This window comes from Oncorhynchus kisutch, linkage group LG28, assembly GCF_002021735.2.
Source record: "Oncorhynchus kisutch isolate 150728-3 linkage group LG28, Okis_V2, whole genome shotgun sequence".
In the NCBI taxonomy this organism is placed as follows: domain Eukaryota; kingdom Metazoa; phylum Chordata; class Actinopteri; order Salmoniformes; family Salmonidae; genus Oncorhynchus; species Oncorhynchus kisutch.
In genome coordinates, this window is record NC_034201.2 from 7,407,283 (window position 1) to 7,430,014 (window position 22,732).

The 22,732-nt window shown below is 43.1% G+C and overlaps 1 protein-coding gene across 12 annotated transcripts in view; it reads right to left on the minus strand.

Moving 5' to 3' along the window:
• The window catches only part of LOC109872649 (ryanodine receptor 1), a 68,782-nt gene that overhangs the window by 2,941 nt on the left and 43,109 nt on the right, over positions 1-22,732 (minus strand). For 2 of the 12 annotated variants that reach the window (XM_031807817.1, XM_031807816.1), the window contains 21 exons: positions 20,343-20,439; positions 20,136-20,242; positions 19,971-20,022; positions 19,771-19,845; positions 16,289-16,388; positions 16,066-16,145; positions 15,909-15,985; positions 15,699-15,772; positions 15,140-15,157; positions 12,089-12,169; positions 11,876-11,964; positions 11,575-11,703; positions 11,367-11,471; positions 9,446-9,463; positions 6,374-6,455; positions 4,961-6,270; positions 4,751-4,851; positions 4,423-4,588; positions 4,204-4,290; positions 2,456-2,743; positions 95-225 (listed from right to left, as the gene is read on the minus strand). In XM_031807817.1, coding sequence (XP_031663677.1) covers positions 95-225; positions 2,456-2,743; positions 4,204-4,290; positions 4,423-4,588; positions 4,751-4,851; positions 4,961-6,270; positions 6,374-6,455; positions 9,446-9,463; positions 11,367-11,471; positions 11,575-11,703; positions 11,876-11,964; positions 12,089-12,169; positions 15,140-15,157; positions 15,699-15,772; positions 15,909-15,985; positions 16,066-16,145; positions 16,289-16,388; positions 19,771-19,845; positions 19,971-20,022; positions 20,136-20,242; positions 20,343-20,439 — 3,267 coding nt within the window. Of the gene's footprint in view, positions 1-94; positions 226-2,455; positions 2,744-4,203; positions 4,291-4,422; positions 4,589-4,750; positions 4,852-4,960; positions 6,271-6,373; positions 6,456-9,445; positions 9,464-10,514; positions 10,521-11,366; positions 11,472-11,574; positions 11,704-11,875; positions 11,965-12,088; positions 12,170-15,139; positions 15,158-15,698; positions 15,773-15,908; positions 15,986-16,065; positions 16,146-16,288; positions 16,389-19,752; positions 19,846-19,970; positions 20,023-20,135; positions 20,243-20,342; positions 20,440-22,732 lie in introns of all 12 variants that reach the window. The other 10 variants (XM_031807813.1, XM_031807811.1, XM_031807822.1 and 7 more) reach the window with 8 other exon arrangements.

Consider the following 22,732-nt stretch of genomic DNA (forward strand, 5'->3'; position numbering starts at 1 on the left):
AGATGTACATCATTTAAGCTGTAATTCCTCACACTTTCTGAAAGGAGATGATATAATATTATTGGTAGAGGTGGACTTCTAGGAGCATGCTTACGGTGTGTTGAGGACCAGTCTGTCCCATTGGCCTTTGATGTCATCATCCTCAGGCTGCTCTGTGATGTAAAGACCATCAAACTCCAGCTTCCTGGCCAGCTCCTTCTCCCTCTTAAAGATCACCAGAGGGATCTGAGAGGAACGCACATTGTCTGTTGTCATTCAGATGTTTATGTCCTGATACAGATCACTCGTGTTCTTGATGAAAACTGTTATGGGGCAAAGATACACTTGATGTCTGTTGTTATTCTAGTTGTAGTAGTATGTATTAGTAGTAGTAGTAGTATGTCGTAGTTGGTGGTAGTAGTAGTGTGACTCGCGCAATACGGAAGCGGTCAGATGACGGGGATGCTACACTACAGGATTAGAATATGTTCTGTGATTCATCCAATGGCATTGAGGAGTATACCACCTCAGTCACCAGCTTCATCAATAAGTGCATCGATGACGTCGTCCCCACAGTGACCGTACGTACATATCCCAACCAGAAGCCATGGATTACAGGCAACATCCGCACCGAGCTTAAGGCTAGAGCTGCCACTTTCAAGGAGCGGGACACTAATTCAGACGCTTATAAGAATTCCCGCTATGCACTCAGATGGACTATCACACAGGCATAGCGTCAATAAAGGACTAAGATTGAATCCTTCTACACCGTCTCTGACGCTTGTCGGATGTGGCAGAGCTAGCAAACTATTACGGACTACAAAGGGAAACAGCCGCAAGCTACCCAGTGACGCGAGCCTACCAGACGAGCTAAATGCCTTTTATGCTCGTTTCGAGGCAAGCAACACTGAAGCATGCGGGAGAGCACCAGCTGTTCCAGACGAATGTGTGATCACACTTTCCTTTGAACAGGTCAGCATTCACAAGGCCGCGGGGCCAGACGGATTATCAGGGTGTGTACTCAGAGCACTCGCGGACCAACTGGCAAGTGTCTACACTAATATTTTCCCTGACCTCTCCCTGACCAAGTCTGTAATGCCTACATGTTTCAAGCAGACCACCATAGTCCCTGTGCCCAAGAACGCAAAGGTACCTGCCTAAATGACTACCACCCTGTAGCACTCACGTCGATAGCCATGTAGTGCTTTGAAAGGCTGGTCATGGCTCACATCAACACCATCATCCCGGAAACCCTAGATCCACTCCAATTCGCATACCGCCCCAACAGATCCACAGATGACGCATTCTCAATCGCACCCCACACTGCCCTTTCCCACCTGGACAAAAGAGACAGCCAATTGCTGTTCATTGACTACAGCTCAGAGTGCAACACCATAGTGCCCACACAGCTCATCAATAAGCTAAGGACCCTAGGACTAAACACCTCCCTCTGCAACTGGATCCTGGACTTCCTGACAGGCTGCCCCCAGGTGGTAAGGGTAGACAACAACAATCTGCCACGCTAGTCATAGACTGTTCTCTCTGCTACCACACGGCAAGCGGTAACGGAGCGCCACGTCTAGGTCCAAGAGGCTTCTAAACAGCTTCTACCTCCAAACCATAAGACTCCTGAACGTCTAATCAAATGGCTACCCAGACTATTTGCATTGCCCTTCCTCTTTTACACCGCTGCTAGTCTCTTGTTATCATCTATGCAGAGTCACTTTAATAACTTTACCTACATGTACATATTACCTCAACTAACTGGTGCCCCCGCACATTAACTCTGTACCGGTACCCCCCTGTATATAGTCTCGCTATTGTTATTTTACTGCTGCTCTTTAATTACTTGTTACTTATATTTCTTATTTTTACCTGTATTTTTTAAACTGCATTGTTGGTTAGGGGCTCGTAAAGTAAGCATTTCACTGTAAGGTGCTGCAATGTTTTATTTTGTATATGCAATGGCTGCGTTTACACAGGAAGACAAATTCAGATATTTTGTCCAATTATTGGCTAAAGACCAATTAGTGGCAAAAAGATCAGAATTGGGCTGCCCGTGTAAACAAAGCCATAGTAAAACCATGGGATGGCTAATGCAAACTTCCATTCACATGTAACATTCTTGGCCAGCAATGTTGTAAATCTGCTCATATGAAGTGAGTATATGAGAAACGTATAGTGAGTATATGAGAAACTCCTTGTTTCAAAATAGTAACTGCCGTTGTATTCGGAGCATGTGACTAATACAGTTTGATTTGATTAGTATGTAGTAGTAGTAGAAGTAGTAATACAGTAGAGGCTGATGAGGGAAGGATGGCTCATAATAATTGCTGGAATGGAGTGAATGGAATGGTATGTTTGATACTCAGCGGCCTCCACTGTAGTAGTAGTAGTATATGTATGCATGCATGCATGTATGTATGTATGGTAGTAGTAGCAGTAGTTGTAGTATCTACTATTGCATGAACCTTACCTTTAGACAGTTATAGCCGATGATGCAGAGGAAGGCGATGACTGTGTGCAAGGCGGCCAGGAATGTGAGGGTGGGCTGCATGTAGCCAGTGCTCTCCTCCAAGAAGAAGTAGACTGGGCCCTCCTCCTCCTCCTCCTCGTCTCCTCCTTCATCCCCACCAGATCCCTCCATATCTTCTGCTGAGCCTTCAAACAGCCCACTGCCCTCAAACAGCGCCCCCACCCCCGAGCCCTCAAACATGCCAGAGCCCTCCACCTCATCACCTTCTCCAGGGGGGCTGTCCGACACCTGAACAATGGACACAGGCAGAGACACAACACAGATGCATTTGAACATTTAACACTTGACGTGTTATGCAGGGATGAGGTCACTTCCAATTGAAGGCAGTCAATTCTGGAAGTTCTTTGAATTAAAAAATCTAAAACCCTGGTTATCTGTAATGTTTAGGTCAGAACACTATACAACCACATGTCACTTCCCACCTGGAGAGGGTATCAGACATAAAACAAATCAAATGATGGTCAGATACACTACATGACCAAAAGTATGTCGACACCTGCTCGTCAAACATCTCATTCCAAAATCATGGCCATTAATATGGGTTTTTCTCCATTTTACAGCTATAACAGCCTCCACTAGATGTTGGAACATTGCTGCGGCCGGGGACTTGCTTGCATTCAGCAATGAGCCTTAGTGAGGTCAGGCACGGATGTTGGGCGATTAGGCCTGGCTCGCAGTCGGCGTTCCAATTCATCCCAAAGGTGTTCGATGGGGTTGAGGTCAGGCACGGATGTTGGGCGATTAGGCCTGGCTCGCAGTCGGCGTTCCAATTCTTCCCAAAGGTGTTCGATGGGGTTGAGGTCAGGCACTGATGTTGGGCGATTAGGCCTGGCTCACAGTCGGCGCTACAATTCATCCCAAAGGTGTTCGATGGGGTTGAGGTCAGGGTTCTGTGCAGGCCAGTCAAGTTCTTCCACACCAATCTCCACAAACCATTTATGTACGGACCTCGCTTTGTGCACGGGGGCATTGTCATGCTGAAACTGGAAAAGGCCTTCCCCAAACTGCTGCCACAAAGTTGGAAGCACAGAATCGTCTAGACTGTCATTGTATGCTGTAGCGTAAAGATTTCCCTTCACTGGAGCTAAGTGACCTGAACCATGAAAAACAGCCCCAGACCATTATTCCTCCTCCATAAAACTTCACAGTTGACACTATGTATTGAGGCAGGTAGCGTTCTCCTGGCATCCGCCAAACCCTGATTTGTCCGTCGGACTTCCAGATGGTGAAGCGTGATACATCACTCCAGGGAACACTGCTCCAGAGTCCAATGGTGGCCAGCTTTACACCACTCCAGCTTGGCATTGCGCATGGTGATCTTAGGCTTGTGTGCGGCTGCTCGGCCATGGAAAACCATTTCATGAAGCTCCCGATGAACAGTTCTTGTGCTGACGTTGCTTCCAGAGGCAGTTTGGAACTCGATAGTGGGTGTTACGACTGAGGAGGACAGATTTTTACACTCTACGTACTTCAGCACTCGGTGGTCCCGCTGTGAGCTTCAAATCAAATGGTAGGCTTGTGTAGCCTACTGTACCATGTTTCCACTTCACAATAACAGCACTTATAGTTGACCGGGGTAGCTATAGCAGGAATGGACATTTCTCAAGGGGTGTCCACATACCTTTGCATATATTGTGTATTTCAAGTGACAGCTATTTTTGATATATAACCTGGAAGAATTTGTTCACCTTGTAGAAGAGTAGAATGAAGTTTAGAGCAAATGCAATGAACAGTGCCAGAAAACGCAGATTGTAAAAGTTCCGAGAGAGGTAGTTCTGGGAAAGAAAGAGACAAAACGTTGTATTAAACCACAGGTGGTACAGAGGAATTGACAGTATCCAAATTGCCACATCAGCAAGTCACAAAAACTATGAGAGGAAAGCAATTGTTGAATTGCCATGTCTAACCAAGAATTTATTTCTTTGGATGTCCAGCTCAGTCCAGAGTTGGAACCCTTGCTCCCTGTGTTGTTTCTTAGTTTTCTTATCCTTGGCCTTCTTTTCCTTCGGTTCCTCCTGTTTCTCCTCCTCTTTGGTCTCAGCTTCTTTCTCAGCCTTCTCTCCATTTTCAGTGCTGAAAATTAAGTAAATGGGGTGTTTGGTTTATAGCATGTTCCTACAAACACCCAAAGATGAACGCATGTACAGTATTGGTTAATAAAGGGGATGGGAGAGTGTAGGGAGGCAGGACAGGTGTATCTACTGTACATGAAGGAAGATGGCCTGAGGTACTCACTCTGCCTTCTCGGGCTCTGGAGGGGGCTCCTCTATGGCAGGAGCAGGAGCAGGTTCAGCAGCTTGGCCATCAGCAGCTGCAGCAGCACCCTCCTCTGGTTGCTGCAAACCACAAGAAAAGCTCATTAGTATAAGTGAATGTAGACATACTTTACTGGAAAGCTCACAATGCACTTTTTAGTCTCTGCATTAAATAGGAAAGGTGCCTCACCTGTTTCCTCCTGGTCAAAGGAGTACCCTCAGGAGTAGGAGGCTCAACAGTGGCCTCAATTCCCATGTCACCAAGTCCTCCTGGAGCATCAATGCGTGGAGGCCCCCCACCTTCCTTGTCTTGTTTGTCCTCCTCCTCCTCCTCTCCACCGCCTGTGTCCATTTGGTCAGTCACCCCTCCTGCCTCCTGCTCCTCCCCAGTCCTAGGCTCCCCTGGCAGGTCCCCGTGCACCTCGTCCTGGGTGGGGTCGGGCATACTGGCCAAGATCTCTGTCATTGTGATGTTCTTGGCTCCCTCCACCAGGCCTCCTCCAAAGAGAGTTTGCCAAATGAGCAGGAAGAAGCCCTTACATACACTGTAGATGAAGTGCAGGATGCCAATGAGGATAGTCCAGAAGAAGGTGGCCAGACCCACCACTATCTGCTTGATGGTCATCTTCCTCATCCTGCGGTACTGCCTGCGCAGGTTACGGAAGGTGAAGATACTCAGGAAGTTCAATAAGCTGTTGATGAAGTCTGCAAAGGCAGAGCTGGACTCTGGCTCTCCTTCCTCTCCATTGCCCTCTTCATCTCCCCCTCCACCTCCTCCTGCCTCAGCTCCTCCTTCAGCCGGCTCATCATCATCCTCCTCCTCCTTCTCCTCCTCCTGCTCTGAGATCTGGGAGGCGATGTTCATCTCAAAGATGGTGTCCTCGCAGAAGTTGACAAACATCTCCATCTTCTCCGACTCACCCCCCTCATTGACAACATCAAAGATGAACTGTCGTTTAGACTCTCTGACCTGAGGCATCTCCCACTGTGTGCGGTTGACCTCGCTGATCTCAAAGTAAATACGCTCTATCTTCCTGCTGGCACCCATGATCTCTATACGGCCCAGGAAGGGGCGGAAGTAGTTGAGTACACTCTCTGCCTGCTCTAAGAAGTTCTTCAGCCTGAGGTCATGAGGGACATGTTCAGACAGGTTGGTCAGCAACACTGCAATGTTAAATCCAATGTCTTTAGCTGGCTCCTGGAAGCGGTCAGCAAACTCCTCAAAGTTGATCATGTCATTCTCATCGGCCTCTGAGCAGGACAACAGGAATTGGATCTCAGAGGGAGAGTACTGTTTCTGGCTGTCCATTGCCTTCTGAAAGTCCTTCTTAGAGATCAACCCTCGGGGGTCGGTCACGTAATCACGGAAGGCGTCTGACGCCACAATGTCCTTCAGTTTGAGAAACATGTCAAAGAATTTGAGGATCATCTCCACGTTGCTGGACGACTCCACCAGCATGTCCACCATCTGACGGGCAATGGTGCCGTTCACCACATTACCTGAAACATGGCATAAAATGGAGGCAAATGATAAAGAAGGTGAGAGAAATAAAAGAGAAAGGGCAGAAACAGCAGAAAGATTGTCATAAAAATTCATTTTTACCCTCAAGTAGAGAGAGCAGCATAACCACCATGTCCTTCTGGAGGTCCAGTAGCTCCTTCAGCAGGCCAATCTGGCTGGAATCCTATGAGACAGTACAAACACATACAGTGCCTTCAGAAAGTATTCACACCCCTTGACTTTTTTTGTTGCGTTACATAGTGGGATTCAAATTGATTTAATTGTATTTTTTGGTCAACGATCTTCACAAAATACTCTGTAATGTCAAAGTGGAAGGACATTTACTTTAAATTGCAAAAAATATATATATATATATAAAAAGTTTAACACTAATATATCTTGATTAAATAAGTATTCAACCCCAAGTCAATACATGTTGGAATCACCTTTGGCAGCGATTAAAGCTGGGAGTCTTGCTGGGAGCTTTCCACACCTGGATTGTGCAACATTTGGCCATTATTCTTTAAGAAATTATTCAAGCTCTGTCAAATTGGTTGTTGATCATTGCTAGACAATCATTTTCAGGTCTTGCCATAATTATTTAAACAGAATCAAGTCAAACTGTAACTCGGCTACTCAGGAAAATTCACTGTCTTCTTGGTAAGCAACTGCAGTGTAGATTTGGCCTTGTGTTTTGGTTATTGTCCTGCTGAAAGGTGAATTCATTTCCCAGTATCTGGTGGAAAGAAGACTGAACCAAGTTTTCCTCTAGGATTTTGCCTGTGCTTAGCCCCATTCTGTTAATTTTTTATCCTGACAAACTCACCAGTCCTTAACAATTGCAAGCATACCCATAACATGCTGCAGCTACCACTATGCTTGAAAATATGGCGAGTGCACTCATTGCCCCAAACATAACACTTCGTTTTCAGGATGAAAAGTTAATTGCTTTGCCACATTTTTTGCAGAATTACTTTAGTGCCTTGTTGTAAACAGGATTTTGGTATATTTTTGTTCTGTAAAGGCTCACCTTCTTTTCACTCTGTCAATTAGGTTAGTATTGTGGAATAACTACAATGTTTATTCATCCTGTTACCTCCTATCACAGCCATTCAATTCTGTAACTATTTTAAAGTCACCATTGGCCTCATGATGAAATCCCTGAGCAGTTTCCTTCCTCTCGGGCAACTGAGTTTGGAAGGAAGTCTGTATCTTTGTGGTGACTGGGTGTATTACACTATCCAAAGTGTAAATAATAACACCATGCTCAAAAGGATATTTAATGTCTGCTTCTTTGTGGGGCATTGGAAAACCTCCCTGGTCTTTGTGGTTGAATCTGTGTTAGAAATTCACTGGTCGACTGAGCGACCTTATAGATAATTGTATGCGTGGGGTACAGAGATGAGGTAGTCATTAAACAAATAATGTTAAACACTATTATTGCACACAGAGTAAGTCCATGCAACTTATGTGGCTTGTTAAAACCTCTTAAGGATTAGCCCCTTTTTTCAATTTCCATCTAAAATGACATACCCAAATCTGCCTGTAGCTCAGGCCCTGAAGCAAGGATATGTATATTCTTGGTACCATTTGAAAGGAAACACTTTGAAGTTTATGGAAATGTGAAAGGAATGTAGGAGAATATAACACATTAGATCTGGTAAAAGATAACACAATTAAAAAAAACGTTATTTTGTGTTTTCTTTGTACCATCTTTGAAATGGTCTATTTCAGCACTGTATGTGCAAAGATTTAGACTGATCCAGTGAACCAATGCATTTCTGTTCAAAATGTTGTATCAAGTGCCCAAATGTGCCTAATTTGTTTATTAATAACTTTTCATGTTCAAAATGGTTCACTCTCCTCAAACAAAATAGCATGGTATTCTTTCACTGTAATAGCTACTGTAAATTGGACAGCGCAGTTAGATTAACAATAATTTAAGCTTTCTGCCAATATCAGATATGTCTATGTCCTGGGAAATGTTCTTGTTACTTTCAACCTCATGCTAATCGAATTAGCCTACGTTAGCTCAACCGTCCCATGGAAGGGACACCGATCCCGAAGTTAAGCACATTTTTACTCCTCAACTTATTTAGGCTTGCCATAACAAAGGGCTTGAATACTTATTGACTGAAGACATTTCAGCTTTTCATTTTTCATTTGTAAACATAAAAAAATACTTTGACATTGTGGGGCATTGTGTGTAGGCCAGTTACAAAACATCTAAATGTAATCCACTTTAAATGGAGGCTTTAACACAACAAAATGTGGAAAAAGTCAAGGGGTGCGAATACTTCTTCAAGACACTGTACAGAACATTTTAGGCCTGTAGACTTATAATGATAATGAAGATAATTCTTATGCCAATGGAATCTAGAAGTATTCATGCTGTATGACAGTAGTGGGATGGCCTGAACCCATATGGTTTGGATTTCAGGCAAACACCTTTCATTAGGGAGTATTCAATGAGTTCACCAGCACAATGAGTCTCCAAATCTAAAATGTCCTTTCCCACCGACTATGTGCTCAACTACTCCTGAGAGTCATGCTATATCTTCTTTGATAAATTCACCCACAGTGGTTAAATAACTACTCCTCTACGTCATCTGGGGTCTGCGCTGTATATACAGGTAACTGCCAAAATAAAGGAAACACTTGACAAAATGAGGGATACAAAGTATATTGAAAGCAGGTGCATCCACACAGGTGTGGTTCCTGAGTTAAAATAAATAAAACATCCCATCATGCTTAGGGTCCTGTATAAAAATGCCCAGTTGCCCATTAATTTGGCTACCATGGCAGAAGAGATCGCAGTGACTTTGAAAGAGGGGTCTCACAGGAGTATAGGGGGTTTAAATCGTGTGTGTCTCAATCCCCAGATCTGGTGGTAGATTTCTACCACCATCAACACCAAATGGTGGAATTTATCATGGGATGAATGGTGTCACGTCGCTCTGATAGAGTTCCAGAAATGTATGCGAAGGCGCATTGAAGCTGTTCTGGCGGCCAACGCCCTTTAAAAGACACTTAATGTTGGTGTTTCCTTTATTTTTGGCGGTTACCTATATGTACTACAAGAAATACATGATGAACTAGTACGAAACTGCCATTAGAGTAAATGTCTCCATGTTAAGACATAAGGAGCTGAAGGTTAATGGGATATCACCTTACCCTGAAGATGATCCTTTGCTTGCATTTTATTGAGACACACATTTAAAATATTTCACCATAAACAATTAACAAATCAGGAGAAAAATAAGAAAAAAAAGTACCACACACACATCAAGTTACATTTGACATGTACGGAACTTACAATTCAAGAGAACCTGTATGTTCACTTGTTTTTTTTTGGCCAACAACATTAGTTGAAAAACTATTAAAAAGTGAAAAAGAATATTAATTGAACACAGAAAGACTAGAGAGTAGAATGCAACTCCGGGGCAAAGTTAGAATTAGTCAGAAAGCATCAGGTCAGAAGTGAACAGTATACAGCCAAACATCCATTACTGTGTATCGAGGTCATCCAAGTCATAAATGAGGTCACACAGAGGGGCAGATTAAAACAGTGTATGCTCCATCAGGGATTGTTAAAGGGCTGTCTCTTTTCTCAGTTAGCTTTACATTCACCTGCTTTAAAGCCTTTCATGTTACTATGCCTAATGCAGACCGTTAAAGGGGCAATCAGCAGTTGCTACATCCATTTTATTTAAATGAATCATGTAAATGTAAACAAAAACATGGTGAAACCTGTCATTTTGATATAATGTATGGTCAAACCTTGCATCCATAGCTCGGTCTATGAATTTGAGAGTGGTTACATTTCTCCAGCCCCTTCCCTCAGCTTTTTACCCGAAACGGTGCAGGGAAAACGCTTCGTTATTGATTCTACTGCTGATTGCCACTGTAATAAAGAAGTTGAGTAAAGTCTGGAATGAGAATCCAATATACAGCAGGTAGGTTAGTAATGTAATTTTATAAAGCACTTTGCATTAACCAAATAAAGCAATGTGGACCTCTGCCTTTTATTGTCGCAGTAGGTTGTTTTCAGTTGTTTTAATTGTTTTGGATGTTGCATTACAAAAACAATGAGTACTTTTCTAGTTCTTATTCCAGCTTTAAAAAGGCAGGTGAGTATAAAACAAACCGGGGGGAAAAAAAGGAAACTAGGGATGAATCAGGAAAAAAAAAACTGGTAAACACTCAATCACGTCAATGATAGATAAATAAAATGAATACATACTTTACCCTGCATAGACCATGTGAAAGACAGTTTACATAATCATTATCTCATACGATTTTGTAAGCAGAGAAAGAACGCAAAGACAGTGCTACATTTCAAAGTACTTTGGTTTTTCCTGTTAAACTTCTATCAAGGTGTTATGTACTAACATGACATCACTAATATACGTAACGCTAAGTACTTTACCAATCTACTAACTACGATACAAATATGGTGTTCATCTCTTCAATTACCACTGCCATAGTCATAAAGGTGGTATGTCTGCAAGCCAGTGCATTTGTGTGAATGTCAGGTAAAAAGAGAGCATGAGGAGATCTCTGTGAGGAGGGGGGGGAGTAAGAGCGGACACTTTGATGTAGCAGAGGTTTTAGCATCACACTAATATTTAGTTCACCATTCCAGATTCAGTTTCTACAAACTACTTCTACCGTAAATATATATATATATATTTTTTAGAAATGACAGACTCAAACAATGCAACAAAATAATTCAAGTTGTGTACTTGAAGTGTTTGTCAAGTGCAAAGTTGGCAGTCAAGTGTAAGTTCATAACAAATGTTCACCCCTGCAGAGGTAACACAGATCACTTTTGATTGTGAAACCACAATCTTGTAGGTGCATTTGCAAGCTGATCGTGTATGTTGTGCACAGCAAGCAGTGTATACTAGCTACACACAGGTTTGCACGAGAATATATCAGATACATGTGTGTGATATTTCAACTGTGTCATTTCCTCATGCACAACAAGTCAATGTTTGCTTAAGGTAGATCATTTGTGGTTTCTAAATGCTGCTGGCGGTGTTTTGTATGGTGAGAGATGGGTACAGTATGTGTTGAAGTAGGCAGCTTGTACCTGTGCCAGCTTCATCATCATGTGGGCAAAGACGTGGAGGAAGCCCACCACTGCATCCCACAGCCTGCTGTGGGTCAAAGACTGCTGGTTGCCTGTACATGGACCCTGAGGGGGAGGGGGGGGGGGCACCAGGTACAGTCACACACATACCATACCCAGTAACATCCAGTAATCTACATGCTGTACAGATGAATGGGTTTATACTCACCTGGATGTATTCAGTCAGACTGTTAAAGATCTGTTTAGCCACTGTCATGGCCTTGGAGAAGTTCTTCTTGCCTGGCTCATCAATGATATCTTTCCCAGAGTAATACCAGTAGAAATCACTGATTGACTCCTTGAGAGAGTAGAGAAAGAGAAGAGAGAGAAAGAGAAGCGAAGAGCGAGAGGAGAAGCAAAGAGCGAGAGGAGAAGCAGAGAGAGAGAGAGAGTGTGAAAAATGTGCAAGGTGAAAGGGATAACAGGACACCTCTTTAACAGGTATGTGTTAATAGTCAGAGTCCCAGTACCTGCAGTCGGAGGAGGTAATCCACAGTGCAGATGATGATGTTTATAGTGGTGGTGCTGCCTGTCTGTGTCCGCAAGTAGTTCTGGAAATCTGAGACAAAACACACAGTAAGAGTCCACTCAAAGACATTTACAGCGAGTCGTGATTCAAGTCCTGATTCAATGATAAATCTGTCGTTCCTTAACTAGAACACCATTGTCATAATTCCTCTCACCGTTATTGTGACCCTCACAGAGGAGCTGCAACATGCGGAACAGATCACATGTAAACTCATCATCCGCCATGACTTTCTCACCTGGGAGGGGGAGAGACGAAGGGACAGAGCATCAGACTAGTTCTAGGAATACTGGAAGTCTTTAAGGGGGGGGGGGGGGGGGGGTTCAGGCTCTATCTGTATGCGGTGTAGGCTGGAGACTAACTAGACAATTTGCGCCATTCATCGGAGTGTTAGCCTGTGCGCGCCATGGTCAGCAGCACACAAGCTTGCAGCAATAAGATGAGTGTGATGATCATTGCACAGCTCTCCATCACATCTGGGTAATCGCATTAGTAAGAGCTGCAGTGACCTCCTTACAGACCGTCCATCTTCCTGATCCCCTTGGCAACATAGATGAACAACCGTTTTAGTTGGATACCGGGGTTGCTCGCTGTGTGACTACAAAATAGGAAACCTCAAACACTTGCTGGAATCCCGGCCAAGAGGTTGGCGTGTAAAAAGCACATTCACAGCAACAAGCAACGATAAGAACTTCTGCACTTTTATACACATAATCAAACACCATTAGCGTCACATACATAAAACACGTACAGAAACAGTTGTCCATAAACACAGAAAAAACACAGTATACTATACAGTGGGGCAAAAAAGTATTTAGTCAGCCACCAATTGTGCAAGTTCTCCCACTTAAAAAGATGAGAGAGGCCTGTAATTTTCATCATAGGTACACTTCAACTATGACAGACAAAATGAGAAAGAAAATCCAGAAATAAGTATTTTGTCACCTACAAACAAGCAAGATTTCTGGCTCTCACAGACCTGTAACTTCTTCTTTAAGAGGCTCCTCTGTCCTCCACTCGTTACCTGTATTAATGGCACCTGTTTGAACTTATTATCAGTATAAAAGACACCTGTCCACAACCTCAAACAGTCACACTCCAAACTCCACTATGGCCAAGACCAAAGAGCTGTCAAAGGACACCAGAAACAAAATTGTAGACCTGCACCAGGCTGGGAAGACTGAATCTGCAATAGGTAAGCAGCTTGGTTTGAAGAAATCAACTGTGGGAGCAATTATTAGGAAATGGAAGACATACAAGACCACTGATAATCTCCCTCGATCTGGGGCTCCACGCAAGATCTCAACCCGTGGGGTCAAAATGATCACAAGAACGGTGAGAAAAAATCCCAGAACCACACGGGGGGACCTAGTGAATGACCTGCAGAGAGCTGGGACCAAAGTAACAAAGCCTACCATCAGTAACACACTACGCCACCAGGGACTCAATCCAGCAGTGCCAGACGTGTCCCCCTGCTTAAGCCAGTACATGTCCAGGCCCGTCTGAAGTTTGCTAGAGAGCATTTGGATGATCCAGAAGAAGATTGGGAGAATGTCATATGGTCAGATGAGCCAAACCAAAATATAACTTTTTGGTAAAAACTCAACTCGTCGTGTTTGGAGGACAAAGAATGCTGAGTTTCATCCAAAGAACACCATACCTACTGTGAAGCATGGGGATGGAAACATCATGCTTTGGGTCTGTATTTCTGCAAAGGGACCAGGACGACTGATCCGTGTAAAGGAAAGAATGAATGGGGCCATGTATCGGGAGATTTTGAGTGAAAACCTCCTTCCATCAGCAAGGGCAGATGGGCAGTTTCATTGAAGATGAAACGTGGCTGGGTCTTTCAGCATGACAATGATCCCAAACACCCCGCCCGGGCAACGAAGGAGTGGCTTCGTAAGAAGCATTTCAAGGTCCTGGAGTGGCCTAGCCAGTCTCCAGATCTCAACCCCATAGAAAATCTTTGGAGGAAGTTGAAAGTCCGTGTTGCCCAGCAACAGCCCCAAAACATCACTGCTCTAGAGGAGATCGCAGAATGGTGAACTTAACTAAACGACGGAGAGGTTTGACTGTGTGATATTAGATTGCTTCTTGTGTAAATATTTTCTGTGTGGATTTGAATGATTTGTGGAGGAATGGGCCAAAATACCAGCAACAGTGTGTGAAAACCTTGTGAAGACTTACAGAAAACGTTTGACCTCTGTCATTGCCAACAAAGGGTATATAACAAAGTATTGAGATAAACTTTTGTTATTGACCAAATACTTATTTTCCACCATAATTTGCAAATAAATTCATTAAAAATCCTACAATGTGATTTTTTGGAAAGAAAATGCTGTACAATGTGTACCTATGATGAAAATTACAGGCCTCTCATCTTTTTAAGTGGGAGAACTTGCACAATTGGTGGCTGACTAAATACTTTTTTGCCCCACTGTATACACAGTATGCACAGATAAAAGTACATGGTCACATCAACATGGATAGGTACAATGGACACCACAGTATACAGACATACAACGCAATGGAGAAGTTCACTCCGCTCAGTTCCTTAGTCAGTGCATGCAGAAACACAGAGTCATGCAGCACAGACCTGCTATACTCCTCTAACTTCCCTGAGTGTAGGTTAGGGCCAGAGTTTGGTGTTCTGTCCGAGCAAGGTAAATACGAGGGTTGATGCCATTGCGGGGGGGGGGGGGGGGGGGGGGGTTACAGCGTAAGTCATGTAAGCAGACACAAAGGGCTTATCGGGGAATCATGGCCAGGGACCAGGGTTAGCGAGTCAACACTAAGGGTGAATTTGAGAGATCAATGGGTTGAGATATTGCGCTGATTCCGTGCTCAGGAATTCTTATAAGTCGCAATAGTGGCGAGCTTCGGAGTTTCAGTAGATCTGCGGTTAGACACTCAAGGGGAAAGAATGCTTTTCAGTCACTGTCTGTTGCTAGTGCAATGACCTCTTTGAGCGTTTAATAAGTTTGCCATGTATACATAGACATGTATTTACCTGAAGAAAACAACGGCATTGGCATTACTTGACTGAGAAGTTATTTCATAAACCCTTTGAGTGTGAAATTGAATAGGGGTGGGCGCCACAACACGAGATCATTCAAAAGAGCTGAAGGAGATGAAGAGACAGGGAAGGTGACAGGGAGAGAAAGAGAAAAAGGTAGAAAAACAGAGGGACAGAGGTATCATTTACCCCGTTCGGACTTCATGTCTGAGGACCAGCAAAGGATGGAATGGGAGAGAGGGGAGGGAGGGACGCAATGATGGCAAGGTAGGGAAAGAGAGGGGTAGTGAGTTGACAGACAACAGTAGAACACTTAGGAGTTGGGAGGGGAGGTTAACAACAGTCTATTGTCAACAATTCTAATTTAGAATTAGTTTACAAGTACATTAGACTTACAAAATATTCTACAAATAAACATTGAGTGTAAAGAACACAAAATATTAGCAGGTCAAAATACACTACTAGACAGACACTCTGTAAATTCAAATCAACATCTGACAAAATTACAGTTAGATCAAAACATCGAATCATTCAATCATTATTGGACAGCAGAGTTGATGGATGTTACTACTCGTTAACACTCGTAAGATGAGGAATGAAGTGGAGGAACTATCACTCAGTGACCATAGGCCCTGATACTGAACAAGTGTGTGTGATTGCCTGGACAGGACATGGATGCAAAGGTGGTGCAAGGTGAGGCAAAGGTGGGGAACCAGTGTCCTGTACGGTCAGACCTTTAAACACTTACTTGTTCCCTCCTCCGACACCATACCCAGCCCCTCTGCCTTGTTCTGTCTCTCAAAGGCATTCAGGTCCAGGACACTGCCATGAAAAACCAACACTTTTCTAAGCATACATAGTCACCTTTAATCAAACTTCGTAAGCTGTTGACTCCGTTTTCCAGTATGTATATAAGTTCTATTCTATACTTGAGTAATTCAGGGGTGAAGACAAAAACCTGCACGTCTGCATTAGAGCCTGGACACTCAAAAAGAAGCCGACGTCCTTCTTATCCTTCAGGTATTCAAGCATTTTCTGCAAACAGATAGTGAGACCAGTCAATAACGATTATAACCTCAGGTCAGATGGACAGAGCCCACTGGGGTGACACTAACCTGTTGAACCTCAACGTTACCACCGTTTAGGATGGAGATGCCCAGTTTAAGAGTGGAGGACACCATGCAGCCAGTCTCACCTAGATGGAGCAAAAAGTACTCTTTACCATTCTAGATGACGGGTATAAATAGTCTTCACAATGTGTCGACCATGACAGGTATCCTTCAAATACGCTAGCCTGTAGGGAGCGTGCATGATGTACTGTACAGGCCGGGGAAGTACCTTTGCAAGCGCTGATCATCTGCAGCACCATCTCAGCCGCCCCACGGTTGTGGAGACGGGACTGCTGGTATAGGAGCCTCTGCTTCTCCATCTCTTTTTCCTGCGATAAGAGACACAGATGCTGTGACTGTGTCCTGGTGGTCACACATCCCACCCCGCAGTCACTCTGCATTCACACAGCTAGTTCCTAGCTGGCTAGACGTTCTCCCTAACCTCCACGGACTTACAGCCGTAAATGTTTTAATAGTGCAAGCCTATAGTTGTACATGCTACATGTCACAGGCGGCTGGTGGCACCTTCATTGGGGAGGACGGGCTCAACGGAATGGCTGGAATGGAATAAATGGAACGGTATCAAACACATAGTTTCCATGTCATTATTATGAGCCGTCCTCCCCTCACCAGCATCCTGTGCTACATACTGTGTCTGTCTACAGTTGATATGGTTTCTCATTCTCAGTCTCTGTCTCAATTTCTTTGTCATTTTCCTCTCATTGTGTGGAAAAAAACGAATTCAAACCTGCATGCTTGGTGTGCTTTTTGACTCGTTTTTCCACTTCTCATTAGCTTTATATCACTTGTCTGTCTCATTCTCTCTCCCCGGTTAATTAGTCATGGAGTCGTTACACTAGTTTTTCACGTTTGCCGACTTGAGCAAACGTTCGACTACAGCAAACAGCCCCGATGGCCTTGCATAATGCAGTGGTAGCAAATGCAAAGGGACCATACAGGATATATTGAATAACCACAGCTTCTCCCCTGGTGTCTTATATCACATTTTAAACTTCACACAGCCCTCCGTTTCTATTTAAAAAAAACCAAAACATCTCTTTGTCACAGAACCACATTTACTGTAATGCAGTTCAGCATATATAAAAAGGTATAAAAACGAACCAGATGTAATACTGTAACCAACATTTTCTTTAAAACAAGATTGAATTCAAACAAAATACAGACATGTTTTATCAGTATCCCCACCCACAGCCTCCCACCCTCCTAACCCACCCACACCCACCCAAAGCGCCACCCACCGCCCGCGTATGCCTGACCATGGTCTACCCAGTAAGTGTGGTGAAGGTGCACTTGGCATTACTTAGAGGTTTTCCAATCCATGGAAACAATAGTTTTTGGGGGGATAAGCCCTGCCTGAGGTATAGTATACAGTCTGTCTACCAGTGAAAGTGCTGTAACTATGTGTACACATACTGTTACTGTATGTGTCTGCCTATGTGTCTAGGAGAGTAGACTGGCTTTCACTGTAGTCTATTGGTCAATACGCTAAGTAAGTATGGAAAGGAACAACATTGATTAGTAACATTCCGTCAATAGAAATGAACGTGTTATGCCAGAGTAAGTGGGGGAGAGCGGAAAGAGAACATGGAACTGCCACGGACAGAAGTCAGTCAAAGGTTCATTAGTTGGTTACGGTGTGAGAAACAGACAGGGTCAGTTCTGTTAGAGACTCCCATCTGAGAAACAGACAGGATCTTTTCTGTTAGAGATTCCCATCTGAATCTACATGAAAGACCATACAGTACACAAGGGGTATGAGCTGTCAGTGATAGGCTAGACTTGGGGCAATGTGTAGTGGTATACATGTAGCTAACAACATGGCTAATGACCTCCTCCACTCTAAAAGGTAACTATTTACAGAATTCCTATTCATCCAAACATACCACTATATATAAATATTAAAATATACCGATATACACTACCGATATACACAATTTATTAGGTACACCCATCTACTACCAAGTCGGACCCCCCTTTGCCTCCAGAACCACCCGAATTCTTCGGGAATTGACACGTTTCTCAATAGGTATCAAGAGACCTAACGTGCGCCAGGAAAACATTCCCCACACAATTACACCACCAGCCTATACCGCTGACACCAGGCAGGATGGGGCCATATAATATACGATATAAAGGTAATGCCGCATACGCCAAACCCTGACTCTGCTTGGTCCGACGAATCCCAGTTCCTGTTGCGTCATGCCGATGGCAATCTTTTTCCACTCCTCAATTGTCCTGTGTTGGTGATCACGTGCCCACTGGAGCCTCTTCTTCTTGTTTTAAGCTGATAGGACTGGAACCAGGTGTGGTCATCTGTTGCAATAGCCCATCCGTGACAAGGATCGACGAGTTGTGCGTTCCGAGATGCCGTTCTACAAACCACTTGTTGCACTGCGCCTATATTTGCCTGTTTGTGGCCTGCATGTAAGTTTACACAATTCTTGTCATTCTCCTTCGACCTCTCATCAACAAGCCGTTTTCCCCACAGGACTGGCGATGACTGGATGTTTTTTGTTTTTCTTACCATTCTCTGGAAAACTCTAGAAAATGCCGTGCGTGAAAAGCCCAGGAGGCCGGTCGTTTCTGAGATACTGGAACCGGCACGCCTGGCACCGACGATCATACCACGCTCAGTCACTTAGGTCACACGTTTTGCCCCTTCTAACGTTCAATCGAACACTAACTGAATGCCTTGATGCCCGTCTTCCTGCTTTATATAGCAAGCCACGTTACTCACTGTCTGTAGGAGCGAATCATTTTCGTGAAACGGGGTGGTGTACCTAACAAACTGGCCACTGAGTGTATATACAAATTATGGCAAAAAAATGGAGGAGCCATTATATCTTGACAACATTCATTTGACCCATGTAAACACATTCTGCCTGCCAAAATGAAGGAATATACATCAGTGGAACTTTGTGCTTAGCAGGTAGGTCGATGCTTTAGGAGGGTCCACATGATTTTTGGATGGTCTACAGTAGGGTTGCTGAACTGGCGGCCGTAGTTGGCCCGCAGGTGGTTTCTGAGCAAACCTTTTTTTTTATATATATATTTTTTTTGATGGACATAAAATACTGTAAAAACACCAGGAAATCAGCTCCAAGTGATTTTCATTTTGGAAATCTGTTCCCAACTATTCCCACGCATAATAGAGACATGTGATCATATACAAATGTAAGCAAAGTTTGAAATGATTGCTATAGTCCAATATTATATCTGTTGGGGCTTCTTTCAATCAATTTGCAGTCTACAAATTATTTGTAATTATGTTCCAACCCCCCCCCCCCCCCCCCCTCCAACCATCCACTCAATCATTTTTTCCCCTGCGGCAGAATCTAGTTGATGATGCCTGGTCTACAGAATGTGTTTTTTTTCCCGGATCACTTTGTCATGCAACATCTCCAGAATGTTAACCACGATGTTAACCACAATGGCAAGGTACAATCCAGAAACACTTGGGTTGACGCAACACACACATAAGGAGAAAGAGGGACAGAACATTTTTGATGAAGCAACACACATAACAGTAGAAAGAGAGATGAAACAGACAGGAGAGACAGAAGAAAGACATATGCATGGGGGCTGATGTGCAGTGAATGATGTGGTCACTCGATGCGTCGAGAGCTACCGCTCCAGTGTCTCCCCGGTCCCCTGTCCCTGGTCGCCCCATACCAGTTCTGTCTGTCGCACCTCAAAGGACATCTCATCCTCAGCCCCTTCCTCCACCTCCTCTCCCCCTTCGTCCTCCTCACCAATGTGGCAGCTCTACAACACAAAGAAAATGAAAAAAAAAAAAACATGACATACTGTAAACAAAACAACAACACAATAACCATAACACGCTAAAATGTAACCTCCTAAAATGTCATTCAAACAGAAAGATAACTCACCTTTGCCATAATATCAGCGTATGCCATATATAGGTAATCTGTATCAAGTTTACTGTAACAAACAGAAGGACCAGAGGTTTAGGCAACATATCAAAGGTGGAGATGTGTTGAATTCAATCCAAAAGCTGCTCGACTAAAATACTTGAGGGAGAAAAGGAGTCCCACCTCTTTTCTGTGAGAGCAGTACGGCTGAAATGCAAAATGAGCTGGTGAAGGGGGTCTGGCTTGGTCTCCGTCTCTTCCTCCTCCTCTCCTTCCTGCTCCATGGCTTTCTGTGTTAGAGAAAGACATGTGGGAGTAAAACTATAGGAGGAAACTCTCAGATCCTGAAATCCTCAAAAGGTGAGTCAGGCATGCGGCGGCAGAGCTTACAGACAAGTCGTCTATCATTCTGTCCTCAAAGGAGTAGCCCTCAGTATGGATCCAGTTGCGTTTGTACCCTTCCAAGAACATATTGGAAGCTCTATGCCTGTGAGTCAGACAGAAAAAAAATGTTAGTATCTGTATTTTACTTGTGGCTGGGTGTTATTAAATATACAGTGGCACCAAAAGTTTAAAAAGTGTTGATAATGGACAGAATGCGGTCGGGCCATCGCATAATTGGCATATATATTACTCCTACAGAATTTCCACGTGGGCGAGGATGTTGGAAATTTGACCAAAGCCCATTGGATGATAACTTGTTTTTAACTAGGAAAGAAAAATGTATAACCAACTTTTTCCAACATAACATAGGTACAGCAGATCCCCTTATTGTATGGGACACGTTTAACATTTACATTTGGAGGCCATGCAATTCAGTGCCCATCTCTAAAGCAAAAGCAATTTAGGTCGAAAGAGTCCATAGGAAAATGGAAGGACTAACAGTACAGATAAACAGCAATAAAAAAACTGTACCATAGAGGCTCAGAATAAGTTAGAGGAAAAACAAAATGAAATGGAGGAATTTATTCAAGAAAGATCAAGTGAATATACACTACCGTTCAAAAGTTTGGGGTCACTTTTGTCTTTTGTCCATTAAAATAACATCAAATTGATCAGAAATACAGTGTAGACATGGTAAATGACTATTGTAGCTAGAAACATCTCATTTGTAATGGAATATCTACATAAGCGTACAGAGGCCCATTATCAGCAACCATCACTCCTGTGTTCCAATGTCACGTTGTGTTAGCTAATCCAAGTTTATCATTTTAAAAAGGCTAATTGATCATTAGAAAAACCTTTTGCAAATATGTTAGCACAGCTGAAAACTGTTGTGCTAATTAAAGAAGCAATAAAACTGGCTTTCTTCAGACTAGTTGAGGATCTGGAGCATCAGCATTTGTGGGTTCGATTACAGGCTCAAAATGGCCAGAAACAAAATACTTTCTTCTGAAACTCGTCAGTCTATTCTTGTTCTGAGAAATGAAGGCTATTCCATGTGAGAAATTACCAAGAAACTGAAGATTTTGTACAATGCTGTGTACTACTCCCTTCACAGAGCAAACTGGATCTAACCAGAATAGAAAGAGGAATGGGAGGCCCCGGTGCACAACTGATCAAGAAGAAATGTACATTTGAGTGTCTAGTTTGAGAAACAGACGCCTCACAAGTCCCCAATTGGCAGCTTCATTAAATAGTATCCACAAAACACTAGTCTCAACGTCAACAGTCAAGAGGCGACTCCAGGATGCTGGCCTTCTAGGCAGAGGTATACCAAACCTTTTTTGATATACTCAGAGGACCGTTAAAGTATCGGACGGTCTGCTTTCATTATTACTGAAACAGGATCCAAGTGGTACATATAAAGATATAGTCCATAAAAAAATTGGAGGCCTCTTACACTACAGTGTTGTGATGCAAAAATGATAGTAAAATGCTTAGCGCATAGAATTAAAAAGGTATTGTTGGATATTATTAATCCAAATCAGACAGGTTTTTTACATGGACGATACATTGGAGATAATATAAGACAAGCACTGGAAACAATAGAACACTATGAAACATCTGGGAAACAAGGCCTGGTATTCATAGCTGACTTTGAAAAGGCTTTTGATAAATGCCTGGAATATTTTCAATTTTGGAGAATCTCTTATAAAATGGGTTAAAGTTATGTATAGTAACCCAGGTGTAAAATAGTAAAATAATGTCTACTTCTCAGAAAGTTTTAAACTGTCAAGAGGAGTAAAACAAGGTTGTCCAGTCCACTAATCGCCATATCTATTTATTATTGCCATTGAAATTTTAGCTGTTAAAATCAGATCCAACAATAATATTAAGGGGTTAGAAATCCAGGGCTTAAAAACAAAAGGTGTTATTGTAAGCTGATGATTCATGTTCTTTTTAAATCCACAATTTGGATACCTCCACAGCCTCATAGAGGATCTAGGTACTTTTTCTAACCTCTCTGGATTAAAACCAAATTATGATAAATATTACGTATTGGATCACTATAAAATACAACTTTTACATTACCGTGTAGTTTACCAATAAAATGGTCTGATGGGGATGTGGACATTCTCGGTATACATATCCCGAAAGAAAGAAATGATCTTACGCCAATAAATGTTAATCAAAAGTTAGCAAAATTAGATAAGATCTTGCTACCATGGAAAGGAAAATACCTGTCTATTTGTAGGGGGAAAAAATCTCCCTAACTCCTTAGTCATATCACAGTTCACCCATTTGCTTATGGTCTTGCCTACACCTAGCGACCTGTTTTTGTACTTACACGAGCAAAAAAATATCAAATTTGATTTGGAATGGCAAGCAAGACAAAA